This window comes from Cyprinus carpio, chromosome B7 (assembly GCF_018340385.1).
Source record: "Cyprinus carpio isolate SPL01 chromosome B7, ASM1834038v1, whole genome shotgun sequence".
Lineage (NCBI taxonomy): Eukaryota > Metazoa > Chordata > Actinopteri > Cypriniformes > Cyprinidae > Cyprinus > Cyprinus carpio.
The window spans coordinates 7,281,939-7,302,242 of record NC_056603.1 but is presented as its reverse complement, the minus strand read 5'-3'; the positions used below and the strand labels follow the sequence as shown (position 1 = coordinate 7,302,242).

At 36.9% G+C, this 20,304-nt stretch overlaps 3 protein-coding genes and 1 pseudogene across 4 annotated transcripts; 3 read left to right on the top strand and 1 right to left on the bottom strand.

Annotated features, from left to right (window-relative positions):
• Positions 1-1,333: 1,333 nt before the first annotated feature.
• LOC109058421 (claudin-7-A-like) lies at positions 1,334-6,057 on the top strand. The gene is made up of 4 exons (XM_019075608.2): positions 1,334-1,814; positions 4,428-4,592; positions 4,815-4,899; positions 5,198-6,057. The coding sequence occupies exons 1-4, from the start codon at positions 1,592-1,594 to the stop codon at positions 5,361-5,363; spliced, it is 639 nt and encodes a 212-aa protein (XP_018931153.2). The 5' UTR covers positions 1,334-1,591; the 3' UTR covers positions 5,364-6,057.
• Positions 6,058-6,422: 365 nt separating this feature from the next.
• LOC109058422 (calcium/calmodulin-dependent protein kinase II inhibitor 2-like) lies at positions 6,423-8,775 on the bottom strand. 2 transcript variants are annotated; one of them, XM_042726975.1, is made up of 3 exons: positions 8,563-8,775; positions 7,974-8,279; positions 6,423-7,176 (listed from the first exon to the last, which is right to left on the bottom strand). In XM_042726975.1, the coding sequence occupies exons 2-3, from the start codon at positions 8,182-8,184 to the stop codon at positions 7,091-7,093; spliced, it is 297 nt and encodes a 98-aa protein (XP_042582909.1). In that variant the 5' UTR covers positions 8,185-8,279; positions 8,563-8,775; the 3' UTR covers positions 6,423-7,090. The 2 variants fall into 2 exon arrangements, with proteins under 2 accessions (XP_042582909.1, XP_042582908.1); XM_042726974.1 differs by having other exon boundaries at positions 7,974-8,257; positions 8,563-8,756.
• A 4,576-nt stretch (positions 8,776-13,351) lies between these two features.
• Positions 13,352-15,942, top strand: LOC109058384 (annotated as a pseudogene).
• Positions 15,943-17,233: 1,291 nt separating this feature from the next.
• Positions 17,234-20,005, top strand: LOC109058386 (cornifelin homolog B-like). Its single transcript, XM_019075582.2, has 4 exons — positions 17,234-17,384; positions 18,236-18,347; positions 19,495-19,649; positions 19,752-20,005. The coding sequence occupies exons 2-4, from the start codon at positions 18,254-18,256 to the stop codon at positions 19,872-19,874; spliced, it is 372 nt and encodes a 123-aa protein (XP_018931127.2). The 5' UTR covers positions 17,234-17,384; positions 18,236-18,253; the 3' UTR covers positions 19,875-20,005.
• Positions 20,006-20,304: the final 299 nt, after the last annotated feature.

Below are 20,304 nucleotides of genomic sequence, written 5' to 3'. Positions count from 1 at the left end.
TTCTGTGAAGGCACCTAGTTGCATAAGAAGAATAAGAAAGAGGTAAGAAATGATGAAATAAGAAAAGCTCATTAGCCGAGTCACTGCTTTTGAGGGGAAACCAGAGGCCTGTGTGTTTTATTGCTAACGGTTCAGTGGGCTTCTAAGGAGGCTTACACCAGTTTAATCACTGTTTTTTTCACTGTCTATAAACTTAAAAAAAAAAAAAAAACCCTGGAGCCAGCCAGAAGAAAAGCCACGAAGGGAGTTTCTGTTCTTCTTGGGGCTGATTTAGCACTGCTGCTGCTCCTTTACTGAGTGTTGTCTGTTTACTGGAACTAGGTGTGGACAGAAGCTTCGAAAAAATGTCAGAGTTTCTTTTGTGTGTCAAGGCTACTTGGCCCAGCTGCTCAGGAACCAATAGGGTGACAGATAAATCACGTAACCAGGGGCGAGCAGGGTAGTGTGTGCTAGTTAGTTTTCAATATGTTACTGAAGCAGAGAAGTTCCTTCTACTGTATCTGCCGACTGTTATTCCACCTCTCCCACACATTCTCTTCCCTGAGAAATCTGAGAACAAAACTTGTGACTTTTCAGTTACCTATTCGTTTAAATCCTGTTTGTTACCTTTAAAACCCTTTAAAAGAAACCGAAAACATGGGTGTCAGACATAATTGACACTTTCTGGATTGAAAATAATTTCCTCTTCGAATAGCATTATTGGTTCCGCCCTATTTTTCTAAGGTTATAGATATTTCCTCTTTACCTTTGTAAGATCATTTTAACATTGGCGCCCACTCTGCACCGCAGACAATAGTTGATGGTGTTCCAGACTTTTCCCCTTTCACTGGAAGTGCAGAGGTCACCTGATGAGTGGTCAGACGTGACAAGTCAGTGTGAAACTTTTTAAGCACGGTTTTTAAATGTATCAATGTAAATTAAAGCGGGCAAAATAATAATAGACTCAATAAATTTGCTATAATAATACTATAACAACAACAATAGCATAGTGTTCTATTTTCTGGAAACCCGTTTCCGCCAACATACAAAAAGGAAATCATAATTCACTTTTCATGTGTTTTTTTTTTTTTTTTTATAATTGAGACGTAGGCCTAGTATCTCATAATTTAGACTCTCACGTCATACTTATGATTTTACCACAACATGTTTTTGGTGGAAACGGGTTTCCTTATTAAAGACACTTGTCTAGAAGAATATGTTATAGAGAAAACATAAACTTTATCTAGCTTGCTACCCGATATTTTTTTGTAGGATAATAAAAGATTATAACTAAGTAAAGATGATGCGAGTGATACAGTGGCGTGACGTCACGACACCGGGCTTGGCACACCGGGCATCGCGCGCCAGCCTGCTGTTACCCTCTCATTCGCTCGAGACCACACTTCGGCATCTGTATTTTACGCAACACTTAACCGTGACTGACATCTGTGTAGAGATAGAAACACTGTCAGACTGCTGTTTTTCCTCGGAGAGGTCGCTTTCTCCACTTCATCGACAGGTTTTTTCGGAGAGGTTCTTCAGGTGCAGGACAGGAGCTTTTCTCAAGTTTGTTGCCAACTGTTGCTCAGCTTGCCATTAAGTGCCAAAAAAGATGGCAAACTCAGGCGTCCAGTTGCTTGGATTTGGTCTCTCTCTGATTGGCATCCTTGGACTCATCGTGGGCACCATCCTGCCGCAGTGGAAGATGTCCGCGTACGTGGGGGACAGTATTATCACGGCAGTGGCCACTTACCAGGGACTGTGGATGTCCTGCGCGTTTCAGAGCACCGGACAGCTTCAGTGCAAAATCTACGACTCCATTCTACAATTAGACAGTGAGTATCTATCTATCTATCTATCTATCTATCTATCTATCTATCTATCTATCTATCTATCTATCTATCTATCTATCTATCTATCTAGTTCACACAATACTTATTAATTCCATATTTTAGGACATGATTAATCTGTATTTGCCTGTAATACCTGAAGGTCCACGTGTAAAGGAGCCAGAGGAATCGAGCTAATCGATAGAGAATAAATCTAAATTTGAATGTAGAAATCCCAGTGGTTGATTTAAAAAGTTCAATATCATATCACACATGGGAATGCAGTATGTAGCCGTATATAAATTGGTTTAACAGAAGAAGTGCCTGTCATGTAATACAATGTAAATCTGTACTGTAGGTGTTTATTGGAATTCTCTGGCATCTGAAGCCGTAGTTTCCAACTCTTCTCACACACACACTCAAATAAACACTGATGCCATTCGCAGCTTGATTAATGGATGCTGGCCTCGCCAGTGGGACTTTGGATCGACTGTATGACTGTAATGTAACCAGGCAGGACAGGTAGCCATGGTGCCTATGTGTTTCTCCAGGAAGAACGTAATCCATTGTTTCTATAGCTGCCAAAGTGTTTTTTAACAACACACCCAACTACCAGTAATGAATTATGAGTTTATTCACTGAATTGAATGCTTCAGTTTAGGGCCGTTACAGAAACGTTCCCAGAGGACTGGGATAGGAAACCACAACCTCACGTTCCACCTCAGAGTTTGCAGGAACACTCTCAGCAGATTAACACAGACTGTTCTAAATGTGATTTAGCTCTCGCGGTTCACTCTTTGACTTGATGTATTTACTGAGAGGCTCTGGGCAGAACCTCGGGGGTCATTTCTGAGAAAACTGCAGGACCCTTCCAGTTGAAACCAGCTGGAACTGCACCTGACAGCAGGTTGAAATAGGATGGAGGGAGGAGAGAAAGGATGAAGGGTGACCCCTGAATTTCACCACTGACTGTTTTCTGTGCCTGGCAAGAGATGCCTCATTGTGTTCTAATGAATAAAGGAGAGGAATAATTCTTCCGCTTCACTACAGCTTGCACCCGTGCCCCTCGCACGTTCCCTTTTTTTTTACCTCCTGTCTTGGTGGGTTTTGTGTGCACATGTACAGGATTGCACTGGCACAAACTGGTTTTTGTCGGAATGGCTTCTTGCACTCTCTTTTATCTGTATTGCATAACTGATGGAGATTATATATATATTTTTCAGCGGCATCCTTTTTAACAGTGTATGGACAGTGCATAATTAGTAGATGTGCTAAGGCAAGCATTACTTTTAGTGCTCAGACTTCTGTGGAAATGACACTTTAGCAACTGCAGAGCAAGAATTTAATTTTGTTATAATTAAATACAAATTAAAATGAATTAAAAGTAATCAGTTCAATTAAATATAATATAAAATTATATTAATTTATAATATTCTTTATTTAACAGCTATTTTGTTTGGTCATTTGCATGACTGATGGTTAAAAATTCAATATCCAGTTTTGGAGTAGAAACTCAATTTGTATGCAATTTACTTGTTATAGTTTAAAAAAAATAGATAATAATTCAATATTACTTGTGTAACATAATTTCCTTTATTTATAATATTCAACATCTAGTTTTAGAATAGAAACTCAATTTTGTAAAATTTTATAAAATTTGTTTTAATGTTATAAATAATAATTTAATATTACTTGTATAATATTAAAGGATCATATAATATTAAAAAACTCAATTTCATACAGTTTAAACTAAATTTTTATACAATTTTCTTGTAAATTAATATAAAAAGAATTCAATATTTCTTGTGTAACATTACATTATTTTCTTTATTATTTATAATATGGTTGTTAAGATTTCAACATTTAGATTTAGACTCTAGATTCTATACAATTAGTATTAATATTAAATTAAAGCTTCAAGCAGCAATGAAACGGCCCTCGTGCCTGGGCTCACTGCCACCCAGTGGCTTCAGGAAAACAGCTAACAGTAGGCAATATGCATTTAAAGTGATAAATATAGGAGGAATATGTCAAAGTCATTTATATGTGCCAAACTTCCTACTTCCAGCTGGTGGCGCTGTGACTGTAGGAGGAGTTCGTCAAAGTACGAGGCCTGGAAATGGCAAAAACTACACAAAAATCATTTCTGTTGGGTTTTGGATTTTGTACCAAGAGACTTTTTTGTAGGTAATGCTGTGTTACATGTGTATACCGATTTTCGTACATGTATGTTAAACGTAACTTGAGGCGTTCTCCGTCGAATGTGCACAGGTGGCGCTATCGAGCCATTTTGCCACACCCACTTCTGAAACCCATATCAGATGTAAATGTTCGCTGGTTCTGACGCATGTGCAAAGTTTCATGAGTTTTGGAGCATGTTTAAGACCTCAATAAGATCACAATGTCTAGTTTCGGAGTAGAATCTCAATTTTATACAATTTAATTTGTTATAATTTAATATTATTTATAACGTCAAACAGCTATTTCCTGGTGGTTTTTAGCCATTTGCATGACTGACGGTTTTAAGATCTCAACATAGTGGAGTTTTATTGGAGAAACTCACAGTAAGAGCACAATCAGCAGTAAGTGTTTCTGACCTTCTCTATCGGCCTCCCGTAGGTGATCTTCAAGCGACCCGTGCTTTGATGATTGTGGGTATCATTGTGTCCATTTGCGGTCTTGGTGTGGCCTGCATGGGCATGAAGTGCACCACATGTGGAGCTGATGACAAAGTTCGCAAGGCTCGCACGGCCGTGACAGGAGGCATCATACTGCTAGTGGGAGGTGAGTGTATGTGTGAGCGAGATACTGAGACTGTTCATGCAAGTACACAGTAAACTGTGTTTGAACTGCTCTTATATAACACCAGTCTCTGCTCAGTCCACGAGTCAATGAACATCAAAGAAAACAGGGTAGCTAATGCTAAACTAGCCAGTGCTTTGAAGCTATTGGCTAAGAAAGATCCTCTGTCTTTTTTTAAACAGTTTCTGTATTTTGTTCCTACAGCCCTCTGTGCAATTGTTGCCTGTTCGTGGTTTGCCCACAATGTGATTCGAGCTTTCTACAACCCCTTCACTCCTGTCAACACCAAGTGAGCACAAGGAATTCTACTTTGCACAATTTCGGGAGCAGAATGTCCCAACTCTGTTCCTGGAGATCCCCCAAAAAGACACATTTTGGATGTCTTCCTTATCCAACACACCCATTTCAGTGGTTGGACCAGTTCTGCTAGTGCTGATGAGTTAAATTGGGTGGGTTCAATTATGGAAACATGCAAAATGTGCAGTGTTGGGAAGCAGCCAGGAACAGGGTTAAGAAACACTCTGGAATACATACATATATATAATATTCACATATTTCCCATATGACCTTTTCTTTCTGTTCTTTAGGTTTGAGTTCGGAGCAGCCATCTTCATTGCTTGGGGTGGGTCATTTCTTGATGTTCTCGGTGGAGCCATGTTGGCTGCCTCTTGCACTCGAAGTAAACAAGTGTCAAAATATCCTAAAAGTAACTCTGCACGGTCTGCAAGCGACAACAACAAAGAGTATGTGTGACCAAGGCTGCCCCCTATTGGACAGACACTGAAGCAACTTCAGAAGGTGAAGAATTTCTTCAACAAAATAATGAACTGAGTAATGAAGGTTAAACCGCTGTCACTGAGAAAGAAAAGAGTTTACAAACTGTATGATGTCCCATTGTAAAAAGGGCTATCAGTTGTCCAAAAGTTAAAATAGAAAATGTATTTACAAACTCTCTGGGAGTTTTTGAAATCTAGTGTCAGTACAAATACTCACAGATTGCTTTGAGCCCTCAGTGTTTCAATGAAGTAAACAGCTAGGTTGTTTTCTCTCTGTCAAAGAGTGGGTCGTATATGTTGGTGTTTTCAAAGTGCCCACTAGGGAGCACTATAACCAACAAGCAGGTGTTGCCCAAAATGGAGGCAGATTTTTTTTAAAGAATTGTTTTTGAGAATTCATCCTACAGAAATGCTAACATTTTTAATACTCATTTGAGTCACTTTTAAGTAATATGAAGTAACTGCATATGGTCGAAAGACCCTTAATATTAAGATCTCATTTGCTTAACACATTTCAGTATTAACTCACCATCTCATGTTCATTTTTATTGTCCATGAGCCTATCTGAACATATTTTACTTATAAAAGCTCATTGATAATGGCAGTGTTAGTTAGCTTATTGTTCATACATTTGTTTTACATGCTTATTTTCAATAAAGTCATTGTTTCAGGCTGGTTATTATTCTGGTGGTTGAATAAGACTTATTTACATTACATCTTATTTATCTTATTTACATTAAACAAAAACAGAGTTGATCTATACTGAAATCTGAGATTCAAAATATAATTTAAACCTGGAAAACAGATTTCAATTATATTTAAAAAAAGAAAGAAAGAAAGAAAGATCACTGACCAACTGGAAACGTACCATCCTGCAATGTCCTGAAATTTGTACATTTTTTGATTGAAAACAAAAATAATAATAATAATTACAAATAGCTTGTATCCAAACATTAACAAAGGCAATAACGTTACTCGTGCATACTTTATTAATCCCACCCCACTGCACTCCCCCAAAACAATTTACAAAAATCCATTAATTTCCATGCAAACATTTATTAGTCAAAAACATTAAGAGCAATGTACTTCAACCAACATCTGAGATCACGTTAGAAGGTTTGATTGTTCATCTCAGTCAGTATGCATTCAAGATTGTACGTATTTTAATTCAAACTAAAATCAACAGGCACATAAAAACAGTGACCGAATACAAGATTCTTACAATTAACAAGTAATCGATGTCATTCAGAGAAGATGTCATGGAAGGCCCTGGTTACCAAAGTTTTGGCGCGTTACACGTTAACAGAGATTCACAGGAAAATGTCATCTTTGGGAGATGAGTAATCCAACCTGCTGAGGTTAGCTTTCTTATTCTGCAGTAAAGTGCAAGTTTTATAAATATAGCCCTGTTGCATTAGAGATCATCAAGATCTTCACTTCAAGAAAGAAACTTCCAAAACCGAGAACACCAGACAGGATCATTTAGTGCTATAGAAGCACGACATCAGTAAAGTGATGGGCAAGCATTAAGTGAACAGGAAGCAAAGTCCACAGTTCTCTTCGTTTGACCTTGAGGTGGTGAAAACCTTAAAAGCTGTACAGTGAAGGGTGACGACAACATGTGAGAGGGACATTTTAGTTCAATTCTCTAGGCCTGCTTTGGTGTGTTGGCCTTTTAACAGCTTTGGCACAATCAGTCATGCATCAGGCAACAGGTGAAACTCTCTGAGAAACCGGGAAGCTTCTGTTATTGTTTATGATATCATCCAAGTCCTCATCATCAATAACCACTGTAAAAACAAGAAGAAATGTATCATTTGGCAACAGAGTGGAAACAAGTGAACACCACGAGTTATGGTGCGTTCAAGTAATCCTGGAAAGCTGGTTAAGATTTTTTTAACCACACATCTATGAAATATGAACAAAAACGGGGCATTGGGTGCTTTAAATGTAATCATTATATGTTATGGTATGACTTCTTTTTATAGTTTTATATGTAAATGCAAAAAAAAATTATTCATCTTAATAAATTTACCATGAATACAGATGTTGCATCCATTGTGTCAAACATGTTTCCAGCGTTTCCCACTCTTAATTACGACTTTGTGGTGGCGTTCAACTAAATATGATCTTTCCGATGTGACTGAATGCATCATTAGTCATGATTAATAGTTCCCTTCAAAGTTATTTTTAATAACTTAGAAAGGGATGTTTGTCAAGACAAACTTGTTGGACTTGATTGGGTTTTTAAAATAGTTGCTTCAGAGTATTTACTAGGGGACATACGGACAGAAATACAGATCTGAACCAAGTTGTGTAAAAATGTAGCGGGAAAGCTTCAGAATGTGTTACATTAGAAGAACAGGATTTTTCCTGGAGCTTCCCCAGCACTGCATATTTTGGGATGCTTCCTTTATTGGACGCACCCAGCTGATGAGTTAATTCATATGGATTAAATGAGGGGGAATATCCAAAATGTACAGTTCTGGGAAGACTTTTAAATACACGTTTTGATTTAGAATTTTAGTCTCGGGTCAAGTATTCTGAAATTGTACATGACATCATAACATAACCTGACATCACCCACCTCTCGTAGAGCGCCCGATCTGTCCGAGTTTGGGGGCTCGCTGCACTCTTCGTGGGGCGGACAGCAGGTCTGGTCTGCTTCTCCCCGCCTGTCCGTGGTCGTACGGGATCACTGGACTGGGTTGTAATGCACCTGCCGGTGGTATGAGGTTGGGCATTTCTGCCATGCCGTACATGTCCCCCTGCTGCTGTACTTCGCTAGGTGTATTCATAAAAAACAACCGCAAGTCTTTGGTTGGCTCGAGTATCACTTCCGCGACGCCGACAAAATGTTAGTCAATCCACCTAAAGTGTGTGTTTACAACACATGGGGAGGGTAAAACACAGGCAAATCAAGCCATCGGCCTTTTACGCTCTAAATAATTAAATCCAATAATCAACATTCGTCATAAACCACACAGTAGTCCGATATACAGTCGGATTAAACACTGTATACACCTTGTATACACACAAGTACAACTGATCGCATGCACCGGATGAGCTCGAGCACGTTCACGCCTGTCAACAACAAAGCTCTCGCTCACATTACGCTATGCTGTAGTCGAAATATATCACGTATATAAATATAAACCAACGAAACGTTTTCCTACCGTGTATTTGTCCGGAGCGTGGACTCGGTTTACACGTATTCGTCTTCTGTGTCGATTTGTACGCGGTGTTCAGCGCGAGTCGGAAGTTGCCCACTATCTACGGTGCTAAGAGTCTGTCGTAACTCTCACTTGGGGATTTCCTTGGTCGTTTCTGTATGCGTCACTGCGAGGGAGGGCCCGATCGCTGCTATACTCAGGTTGTGAGGCCGTGGGTAGGTGGTAATTGACAGCTCGCCCACCGCGTGTGGGCCCGCCAACTGTAACCTACATATGTGCGAGCCCACGCTGGACGTTAGAGCATGTTTCACTTGTTCTTTATCAGTGACACGGTTTGTTTGAAAAGAATTCAAATCGCTTTATCAGTAGGGCATCTGTGCATTTTGTATGCGCTGCCAAAGCTTTACAGGAAAAGGTGTGGGGGGGAATAGAATATAAAGAATGTAATAGCCAGCTATTACTCATTAGTTAGCTACTCCTTTCAAACGTAATATGTTACTTTACTTATTACTTTCTGGCAACAGTAATTAGTTGCACTGCTAGTTACATTACTTTCTCTTCACGCCCCACAGAAGTTGCAACTGTGTATCTTCCACCTAAAATTCTTTTAGAATGTTACAAGCAACATATTTCTGCCTCGTCATTTCACCGAAATCCACACTGGACCGCAGTCATAAGTTATTAGAACACTCAGTAGTGACATTCAAGTAGAGGTGTTGTATTCATCTCATTAACTGTCATGTGTAGCTTGGAGCTTTCATTATGTATTTTATCAAATCACATAAGTTGGTAAGAAACTGCCAAAAAGATTTGTAATTATATTAATATAATGTACCACATGCTGATCAGAGGGGTGTGGGTGGGATGCCAGAGTAACATAAAGCCACAACTTACACAACAGTGTTCAAATCATCTTTTTTTTCCCTGACAAAATCAATATAATGCGATATTTCTATCTGCTGAATGCAAGCTTGCCTGCCGCACTGGGGACATCACATGCATGTGCGAGTCGTGAAAATTATGAAAATAAATCTAGGAATTATTTGATTGTTGGATTTTAAATCAGTGGGGTTGAGTCATCAAATGTAACTAAGTAACTAGTTGTTATATGGGTGGTAACTATAATATTATTACAGAAATCTTATTAGTAATTAGTTACACTACCAGTTACTGCAAAAAGTTCCTTTGTGACCGAGTCATTGAATTATTTACTGAATTGTTCAAAAATGAAAAACACCACTGTGCTGCTATTAGACGTATTGCAAAAATGAATTGCAGCATTGTATCTAAGATATAAGTCACTCAATATTAACTTTTTCATTGAACTATTGAGTAAAGAAATATCACATAGGCATGTTGCCTTATTGTATATTCAGCTTCACAGAAACAGTCCAAGCCGTAACATGACGTTCTAGAATTAATGACAAAGGATTTCCTCACAGTCTAACAAAGCCTTGCTCGTGTGATGCTTTATTTGGTTGTATTTGGTCAACCATAAAGCCTACTGTACATGTACCATGATATTTACACCAAGTTCCAATAAATACCATGGCAGTCAAAAAAAAAAAAAAACATGGGAAAGCAGCGTTTTGTCATTGTTCCTTTATTTCCTTCATTTTATGGTTGACATTTTTTTACAGCCCCTGGTAGTGTTTGATGTTTGGCAAAAGGACGTTAACAAACTGTGCATTCAGGTGTTTAAAAACTTTCTTCCTAACTGGCAAACCATGGCAGGTTTGGTTTCAGTTCATTGTACGTAAATATTTACTTAATCCAGTGCTCTCTTTGTTCTCTGTCTTGTGAAGTATCACCTTACTGTTTTACGAAATACCTAAAACTGCACACAATATGTGGTTTGTTTAGTCAGAAACACGTGTCAGCTGATCCCTCACCAAAGTTTATCTTATTTTATTTTTATTTACACTTTTTTTTTTGGTGTTTATATATTTATTTACTCTCCATGATATACAAGGGAGAAAGACTAAAATAATGAACAATAGTAGGTTGACCATGCATCCTCTTCTTTCCTGGACATGTCCTGGCCAGAAGTAGGTTGATTAATAGCGTACAGGCATTGTACATATGCAAGACGGTGGTACAGTGAACGGTCAAAGCAATGCAAATACGCATACATATAATGTATGAAGACTAGAGAGCATGACAATAGGATAGGTTAGTGCAATGTTTCATTTAAAGTTTCATGGCCAGTAAGAAATATCTATGGACAAATGTTTGCTATCCATCCCCTAGGTGTGACCAAAAAATTGATTTCAAACCTTGGGTGGTATTAATGTATGCCATATAGACCAAATAAACCATATAGTGTACTCTTTTATAAGGCAACAATCTAGTGATTCACAGCAGATGCTCTGAATCTGACCTCCACTCAAAGCTCCACTGCTAATATATTGCATTTATTCAGTCCCACACGTTGTGATCTGACAAGATCAGCTTTATCAGATTTAACGTGTTTTCTCTTGAGTGTTGTTGTTTAGATTGGGGTAAACAAGCACTATCTCTTTTCTGATTCAGGTAAAATTGTGGTATGCACTGCGAACATGTTGAGACTCAGATATGCCGTTAAACTTAAACCCTCGTGAATAGTTCAGGGTATAAAAGAGGGTGAAGTGAGAACGGGGCAGGGGAGATGATCATTACACAAGGGGATAAAAGGAGGACAGAAATCGTACCTTTTCAATAAGCCGCAGCAGCACCAGCGTGAAGATGTCCAAACCAATTTGTCTGCTGTTTGCCCTGGTGATTCTGATCACAGTTTTGTGCAACAACTCAGGTAATTTCTGTGACAGTATACCTGTACATTGCTTATACCATTTATTCTGTGGTTTTCACTTGAATATTAATAACCATAAGGGAGTTTTTCAGCATTAATGTTTATCCTTTGAATGTGAGACTAATGCCAGCTATATCTCCACACAGTCTGTTCACAGAGGAAACAATTTGGTGTTTGTGGCTGCAAAAGTAAGGATAAGTCTTTTTGCCAAAACATTGTGTAGTATTAATATGGATCACAAAATTATTTAATTTGATCTAATGTAATAAATCTCTCTCTTTAGTTCATCCCATAAAGGGGCTTTATTGCAGAAACAAAAATCTTAAAAGAGAGTACAGAGAAAATGTTGACTGTATTTGCAGGAACCCAGAAACATGTAAGTTGAACGATTTTGATTGAACATGTAATAATAAGAGTTATGCAAGAATTGTTGTCATTAATCATTATAATAAATCTGTTTTCCTTTTTGCACAGATTTTAATGAAGCCTCCAAGAAACTGTTTTTACGGATGTGCAGCTCGAATTCTCTCTCTATTCCTTTGTGATCTGATCTGCTTTATATAGAGCTTCAGTATGATTATCACATAAAGTCTATGATCAGTTTACTTTAATGTAATCATGAAAATGCTCTGATTTCAACAGTTATAATTGTGATCATTTTTCTTGCATCTTAAAGCAACATGACAAAAGTATGTAAACCATGAACTGTAGAGATGTGTTCTTCTTTCATTATGTTGTAGGTTCAAGTTAAACCTGTCTCATTTAGGTAAAATCATGTTATACACTGTGGACATGTTTATGCCATTAATGAACAGTTCAGAGTATAAAGCTTCAGTATGAATTATCACATATCGATACCCAACATGCATGATGAATTTACTGTAATATAATCAAAAAAACGCTCTGTTGCAACTGTGATTGGTTGATTGTATCTTACAGCAACACAATAAAAGTATGTAAAGCATAAACTGTAATTCTGTCATCACTGTGTTTATGATAACATAAAGAGATCTTGCATTCTATATCTCTACTTGGTCATCTTTGTTTACAGCAGCCTTTATACCACTAAAATTTCCTTTGGCCAGATTTAGACTTTATTTACAGAATTATGCATGTTCCAACAAGCCACTTGCCCTTCTCAGGACTGACTGCTATTTTTGGACCCAAAAGTACATTTTTTACTCCTGTATCTGTAAAGCAAATATCTCGAGGTCTGAGATTTTTCTAAAGATCTCCCATGTGAGGGTTAAATCTGTTGCTCAGCATTTTAATCCCTCAGCATCGCAAAATCTGATAATATGGTATCAGTTTTCATGACAACAAAGATTCCCTGGAATTTCCTTTCAATGAAATGAGATGAAATGCATTATTATTGTGCATTCAATACTTCAGTCTTTTGCTTGCTTATAGCTTACTATTAATATTACATTACTTTTTTCAAAAGTGTGTTTTACAATGAAACACCAGCAGAACTATTATTATTTATACATTTTTATTATCATTTTCAACTTGGATTATAATGAAAATCCTTCAATTACACATTTGGCTGTTAAATTGCATTCAGTTTTCATATTATTGTCTGTGCGTTTGTATTTTGGTCTCCTAAAACACAATGATGACCTTCATGAGCGTGTACAATTTTGATGAACAAAGTCATCAACTTCTAGTCAAACTCTTGAGAACCAAAGAACTGCAAGAATACTAAAGGAATCGCTTGTTTACAGTCAACATCTTAAGTTAACAGCTAAGTTATCAGTGCTGCCTGTTACAAAGGGTGCTGGAATAAAATGAAATCCTCCTAATAGATTAGGACTGCAGTGAGCAGTTATCTGACCATTATTTATTCTATGACTTTGGTTTCTGTACATAAAATTTTAACAGGTAAGGATTTATGTTGTTGTTCATATTCTTTTCAGTATCACAACTGATAGATTAAGACATTTTGTGTGTATTAAACTCTCAGGATCAGTGTCAAGATGCTGCTGAATCATGTTCGTTTAGGATCTGTAAATGCATTGAAGAAAAGGAATCCACACGTACAAATTTAAAATTGTTTAGAGTTTTCAAAGTTTGAAGGTTTAAGGTTTCAGAAGGGGTAATGTTCAGTTGAAGTTTGTTAAACAACAATTACAATACATGTTTGAAATATAGTATTGCAAATAAACACTAAAATGGCATAGGTATTAATGTCACTATGGAGAGAGTCAGCATCCCCCTGCAGCTGAGAGTGGTACAGTCCCAACCCTGCTCAGCAGAACAGGATGGCAAGTGGAGCACTGGACTTTGTGAATGCTGGGGGGATATGGATGATTGTGAGTGTCTAGTCACTGCACTAATGGCCATGCAAAACATCATCATCTCACATTAACTGCAATGTGAAATATCAGTGAAAACATACACATGCATAATTTGTTTGTGTTTGAAGCGACATCTGTGTGTGTTTCAGGTTGCTGTGCTTTTTGGTGCTTGCCTTTATTTGTTTTTAAGACGAACAAGGCTGCAGGGGGATGCCCCGTCTGCCCTTGTTGGACTGTGTCAGATGTGGAATGCCAGCATCCCTGGCCATGCGTGTAGCTGTAAGAGAACGTTACGGCATTGAGGTGAAATTAAATCACTCGTGTAATGACGTTAATCTGCAAAAACATGTTCGAATACTGTGACAGGAAACAAAAAACGCAATCATTAATACATATAGTCATATAATTAGCCATGTTAGTATTACAGTACTATTATATTGCACCAAATTTCTTTTTGGAAGTGATTTACAACAGTTATGCAAGCATAAACATTCTTACACAAAAAGGCACCCACGCATGCGCACACAAACATCCACACACATGACCCAATGCCCACACACACACTTACATTCCACCCATATGACCCTCTTCCAAAAACCAAGTGAATTGGCTGCGATAAGCATCTTTTCTCAGCACCAGACTAACTGAAAGTTCTTCTGAAAGCAAACACCCACAACACAAACCAGTGCGCCGTGACTGCATGTTACATTGCAGAGTACATGTGACATGAGAAAACGATTTTGCTGCAGAAAGAAAGAGCTTGGCGATATCAGATCGGAGTCATAAAGTTGTACTCTGATTTCTTTCTTTACTGTTATTTAATGACAAACTGAACACATTTAAATTAAGCAAATTATTTTTGTTATTAAATTGGATTTAGTATTGAAATAATCCATTGATCATACAAACTGAAGACAGGCCTAGCAAAGGGTTTTTTTTTAATCCACATGACCCCAGTCCATCAATTAATGTCTTGTGAAGGGAAAAGCAGTTTGTTTAAAATCCTTAATTTATAATAACACTTCCTCCAATGAAAATGTCCATTTCCTGTTGTCCTCTTACATTAAAATCCACTGACATACAGTATTTGTGTAGAATGGATTTGGACCATTTTATAAAGGTGCTGAATCTGTGCATATTTCTCTCCTGATTCAGATAAGATGACTTTTTCACTGGAGACAGCAATATTATCCACAGAGGACTCTATTGTATTGGTTTAACATTAATAACATCTTAATCGTGGATTTGTTTATTACAGACATGCAGCTTTTGACTTCACAAGACTTGGATTATGCTGATGTTTGTATCAACTGTTTAGCCTTTGATTCTGATGGCACCCATTCACTGCAGAGGATCCAATGGTGAACAAGTGATGTAATGCTAAATTTCTCCAAATCTGTTCCAATGAAGAAACAAACTCATCTACATCTTGCATGGCCTGAGGATGAGTACATTTTCAGCGATGTTTTATTTTTGGGTGAACTATTCCTCTAAGTACCACCAAAGACCCTCTGTTAGCATCTTTTTTGCTTTAGAAGTAAAAAATAAATGTATACTTCACCAAAAAATAATTTAATTTTTTATTTTAATAAAAATTGTAATTTACTCTCATGTTGATCCAAACTTTTATGAAATTTTTTCTTCATAAAAAAAAAAAAAAAAAAAGATATTTTGATAAATATTTTTTGGTTACGAACACTCTCAAAAATGTCAGACATAATTATTATGATTATTATTATTATTATTTTTTTTATTTTTTTTTTTATTTTTTTTTTGGTGTTTGTTTGGGTGAATTGCCCCTGTAGGAAGAGACAAAGATGAGAAAAGTGAAATGCTTTTGACGTGTGTATTTAATTCTACCACTAGATGGAGATGGATTAATTTTTTTTATTTTTAATTTTGTGATTTATGAGGTAGTGTTTCACAAAAATATCCAAAACAAGAGTTGGGAATGGGGTCATTCATTCAGTCTGCACGAGATTTATGCCAAAACAGTATTAGCTTTCAGGATGTTAATATGACTTGGCATCTTTACTTCATTTCAACTCTCTCTTTCTCTTTCTCTCTGTCTTATTCCCAGGTTGACTGTTTTTATGGCTGTTGTTGCTATCTGCTGTCCTGGTGTCAGATCTCCCGTGAGATTAAGAGACAGGCAGCAGTGCGGGCCAATGCCAGCTCTTTATCCTCCTCTAAAACCCATTACACACCACTGGTGGATCTAGATGATGTGCATCTCATCTAGTGTGATTGCTTCAGGTCACAACAGAATGATCTCAGTTCAGAGCATAATGAAAATAATTACAAAAGCACTTAGCCTATTAAAATCTGAGTTAAGACATCAAATCATAAATATGTGTTTGAAACTTTTAATATTTTATTTCAGGAAAAAGCTGGCATACGTGACGTGGGATTGGTAGGTGGAAGAACTGTAGAGGATTAGCTATTGAAAGAGGAGCTTAGCTTAGCTGATATTTTAACAAGTCTGACAAGCTCAGTTCAGTTAAAAGCAATTACAGTAAACAAAATTTACTCATAATTGCCCATTCCTCTGATATGATTACACATATCTTTTTTTTTTTTCAAATTTTCCGCATTTTATTATAGTATAAGAAAGATTAATTTATATAATCAAACTAAACCAATTTCAAAATTGCATGAACCTATACATTTCACCCAGTTATTTTATAGTCTCATTATAAAAAAGATAAAATTATAAAAATAAAAATAAAGTAATAATAATCTAAACAAAAAGTTATACAATTTTTATATACAATTCTTTTATATGAATTATGTCAAAACTGCCTCCTGTAAAAATATAAATACTGTACATACACTACACAGATGGACATATTAATTGCTTTCTAGTGTTTTAAGAGTACCTGTATTCTAAGTCAACAATCATTAATTATTTTAATCATTAACATCTTTTCTATTGTTTCTATTTTTTCTATAGTTCTCCATGTTGGTTGCTATTTTTATTATTTTATCTGGTTTTATTTATTTAGATTTCTTTCACTTTTTTCTTCTTTTTTTGTTGAGTGAATATTATATTCTTAAGACTAAATATTCTGCTTTCTTTTAAATGAATAAACAACATGGACATAGGAAAGACTGAACATATATTAAAGGTAAAACAACACAAGACCTTCTTAAGTAGTTCTTTGTCTGATGCACATTTGGCATTTGTCCGGCTTGGACCAACTAAAAATCTGCCAGTTAACAAGTCCAAAATCATCCAGAAAATTAAAGACAGATTGTTGGTCTTGACTGAATTTGACATCTTCTAGAGTCCAATTTCATCTGGCATGTGTAAGTGTCAATAACTGGTCTGTCCAGTTCCATGTTATATAATGAATAAAAAAAGCTCTCCCTTATCTCTTCACACATTAACTTACAGCAATGTTGTTTTAACTTTTATATTTCTGCCTTTTATACACATAAATGCCACCAGCAAACCTGAGATAGTTTGTCATGCACATGCTCGCAGACAATCAAGAGTCTTCATTCTCTAGTGAAACTATGCCCCTGTTAAAACAACATGATGATGGATTTTCAGGTGGAGGGTCATGGGTGTTATCAGCAGTGACACATCACTAACCTGTCCAGTTACTTTGAGGAAGTACTTAAGATGCACACCTACTTGTGTCTTTTTATGGGACTGTCTTAACAACTTATCTCCATCCTTTGTGTGTTTGAGTGTGAATGAACAAATCCGTCCTCTCTAGTCTCACGCTCAGGTAAGAGCAGTTTTTGTGATGATTCAGTTTGCATTAGTTTAACATGCATTCTGTAAGAGCAAAAAAAAAAAAAATCAGTTTTTCATGGTTTCTTATTTTACATTAAATTCAATGTGTAACTTACCGTATCTTTGTAACTGTTTGTAGCTTTGGAAAAGACAAAATATCAGGTCTTTTTTGGTTGCACTTTATTTTACAGTACGTGTACTTACATGTACTTATAGTGTACTTACAGTGTATTTATCTAAGAAAGTTCTGGTAATACAAGGTAACTACATGGGGTAGGGTTATTACTATAATAAGTACATAGTATGTACATGAGGAACAGGACTGTAAAATAAAGTGCTACCTCTTTTTTTAAGTAATATTAAAAGCGCTCAACAATAACGATGGCCTGATGGTCCAGCTCTTCTTGACATCCACGTCTTACATTTGTTGATGGGGTTTTTTATACATAAGTATGATTAAGTGTGTTATATTGAACATTATTGCCACTATTTAAATGTCTAGCTGGGTTTTTGTTTACATTTCAGGAATAACTAGTGATAGTCAGTTCATTTCCACAGCGTTTTTATGCTGATGGTATGGAAAAATGGGCAGGACATGAACCTCAACTGCTGGTCTTACTGAGCTGTGGGATAAATGATTTTTTATTGCTGATCCCTGACTACTGTTGCATGTTCTGTAGTTTATGTTTACGTAAATTAAAAATGATTCAGCTATGACTAATTAGTTAGATTTCATTTCAGAGTCTATTCAACCTCTGATATGTGGACAGCGAACTGCAAAAAAATACTTTTTATTTTTATTTTTAATCTTTCTGTAACAGTGTGTGCTTGTGTCTGTTGAAGGATTTCGTAATAAACAGGATGACTTCTCATCAGCCCGGGCCCTTTGTCATGGCACACACCTCCAACCAGTGGAGCTCTGGAATCTGTGACTGCTCTCAAGATGTACCAGAGTGTGAGTCTCTCTCTCTCTCTCTCTCTCTCTCTCTCTCTTCTGTTTATTTTGGTGTGTCTTTCGGGGGTGTATTTCCTTAAAGAATGTCACTTTGCAACTATACAACAATATTGTTAAAAAGCTATGAATGAATGTACATCACTAAAATGTGTGTATAAAGGCTACCCCACAGGAGTGCCAGAATCCTTACTGTGAAAGCAATAATATGTGTAGTCATTTTATTTTGGGATTTTTGAGAATTAAGGTGGACTATATATTATCCTTCTTACTTAACAGCTTCTCACTAAAGTAAAGTCACACAGAGACATTAAATATTTACTATCATTCAATATATATTATCATGATATATCAAAGATTCTGGGGAAATATTTACATTTACACATTTAGCAGATGCTTTAGTAAATGCCAGGCTTATTAGAAGGCTAGATGAGAAAACGAGCAAAGAACAAATGCCCCATAAAACATGGAAACCTGTGTGTGTGTGTGTGTGTGTGTGTGTGTGTGTGTGTGTGTGTGTGTGTGTGTGTGTGTGTGTGTGTGTGTGTGTGTGTGTGTGTGTGTGTGTGTGTGTGTGTGTGTGTGCATTGGTTTCAGTTTGTGGTGTGGTTGAGCTCTTGTGAAAGTGTGTCTTCAGCTGGTTCTTGAAAGTTTCACCAGAGAGGAGCGGGAAGGATGAAGGTTTTGGGGAGTCTATAGTCAACATACACAATAGAATGACAGATTTAGTTGTCGAAAAAAATCCATTACAATGTACAAAACAATGGGCCTAGCAAGATACTGAATACTGAAGTCCTATGAAGTCATTTACACTCGAACTAATAACCAGATGGCGCCATTTACATTTGAAGCGCCTGAAATAAGTGAAAAGAGAGACGTGAAAGTGGCATTGCTGAATGCTGATGTGTGCTTGAGAGTCATGCTATACTATTGTCATGTGCAAAGGAACGAAATGTGTCTCACAGATACACATAAGGTGCTACACATATAAACATATGCAAATCTAGCATACATAAAAAGAAGTATTGACATTTCACATGTGTAAATATATGATTCTTAAAGTATTTAAACAAATGTGAAATGTCCATGTTTCTTATAACTCTTTAACGTATTGATTCATTCTCATCACTAATGGTAGTATGATTTCTAGGTTGCTTTGGGTTTTGGTGTTTTCCCTGTTTTGCCTGTTCGACGGCTCGTAAGCATGGCGAGTGTCTGTGTCTGCCTCTGCTCGACAGATTTGGATGCATTCCACCAATAACAATGGCCATGAGAGTATCAGTGCGCAGACGCTATGGAATCCAGGTTTGGACTAATACATTCTGTGTTTTAAACCCTGTTCTATCCAAGTAATACCTCCTATATAAATGTGGAGAGAGAACTTATGGCTTATGTCTGTCTCTCTAGGGTACTATCTGTAACGATTGTGTTTATTCCACCTTCTGTGGCATCTGCGCCTGGTGTCAGATGTCCCGAGAAATGAATCTCCGTGAAAGCAACATCACTCTTATCCACAGTCGAGCAAAATAAAGGCAACAGGGCAACCAACAACTTCCTTGCTGTTCTATTCACCTAAAAGGACCCTCATTGGATTAGATTACATTAGATCTGCACCATTGTTTTTGTTCCATTTAATAAAAAGAGTTTGATGTTTTCTGATATGTCTGCATTTTGTATACGTTAATAAATCTTTCTACTTTGTAGAGCTGTATTAAGATACCAAGGCCTGTATCCAAATTTCCTGCCTTAAAATTTGAATTTCACTTTATCAGATTTATTTTCGAATAACCACATCATATTAAAGGGCATTATAGAGAACAACTAATATCCACTCTTTGCTCACACATGATTTTCAGCTATACAATGGGAGCAGGTGTGGGTCACTGAGAACCATCAGTGGGACATCATACTGCATACAGACCGCAACTGTAACAACAGGAGAAACTTAAAGGGTTAATTC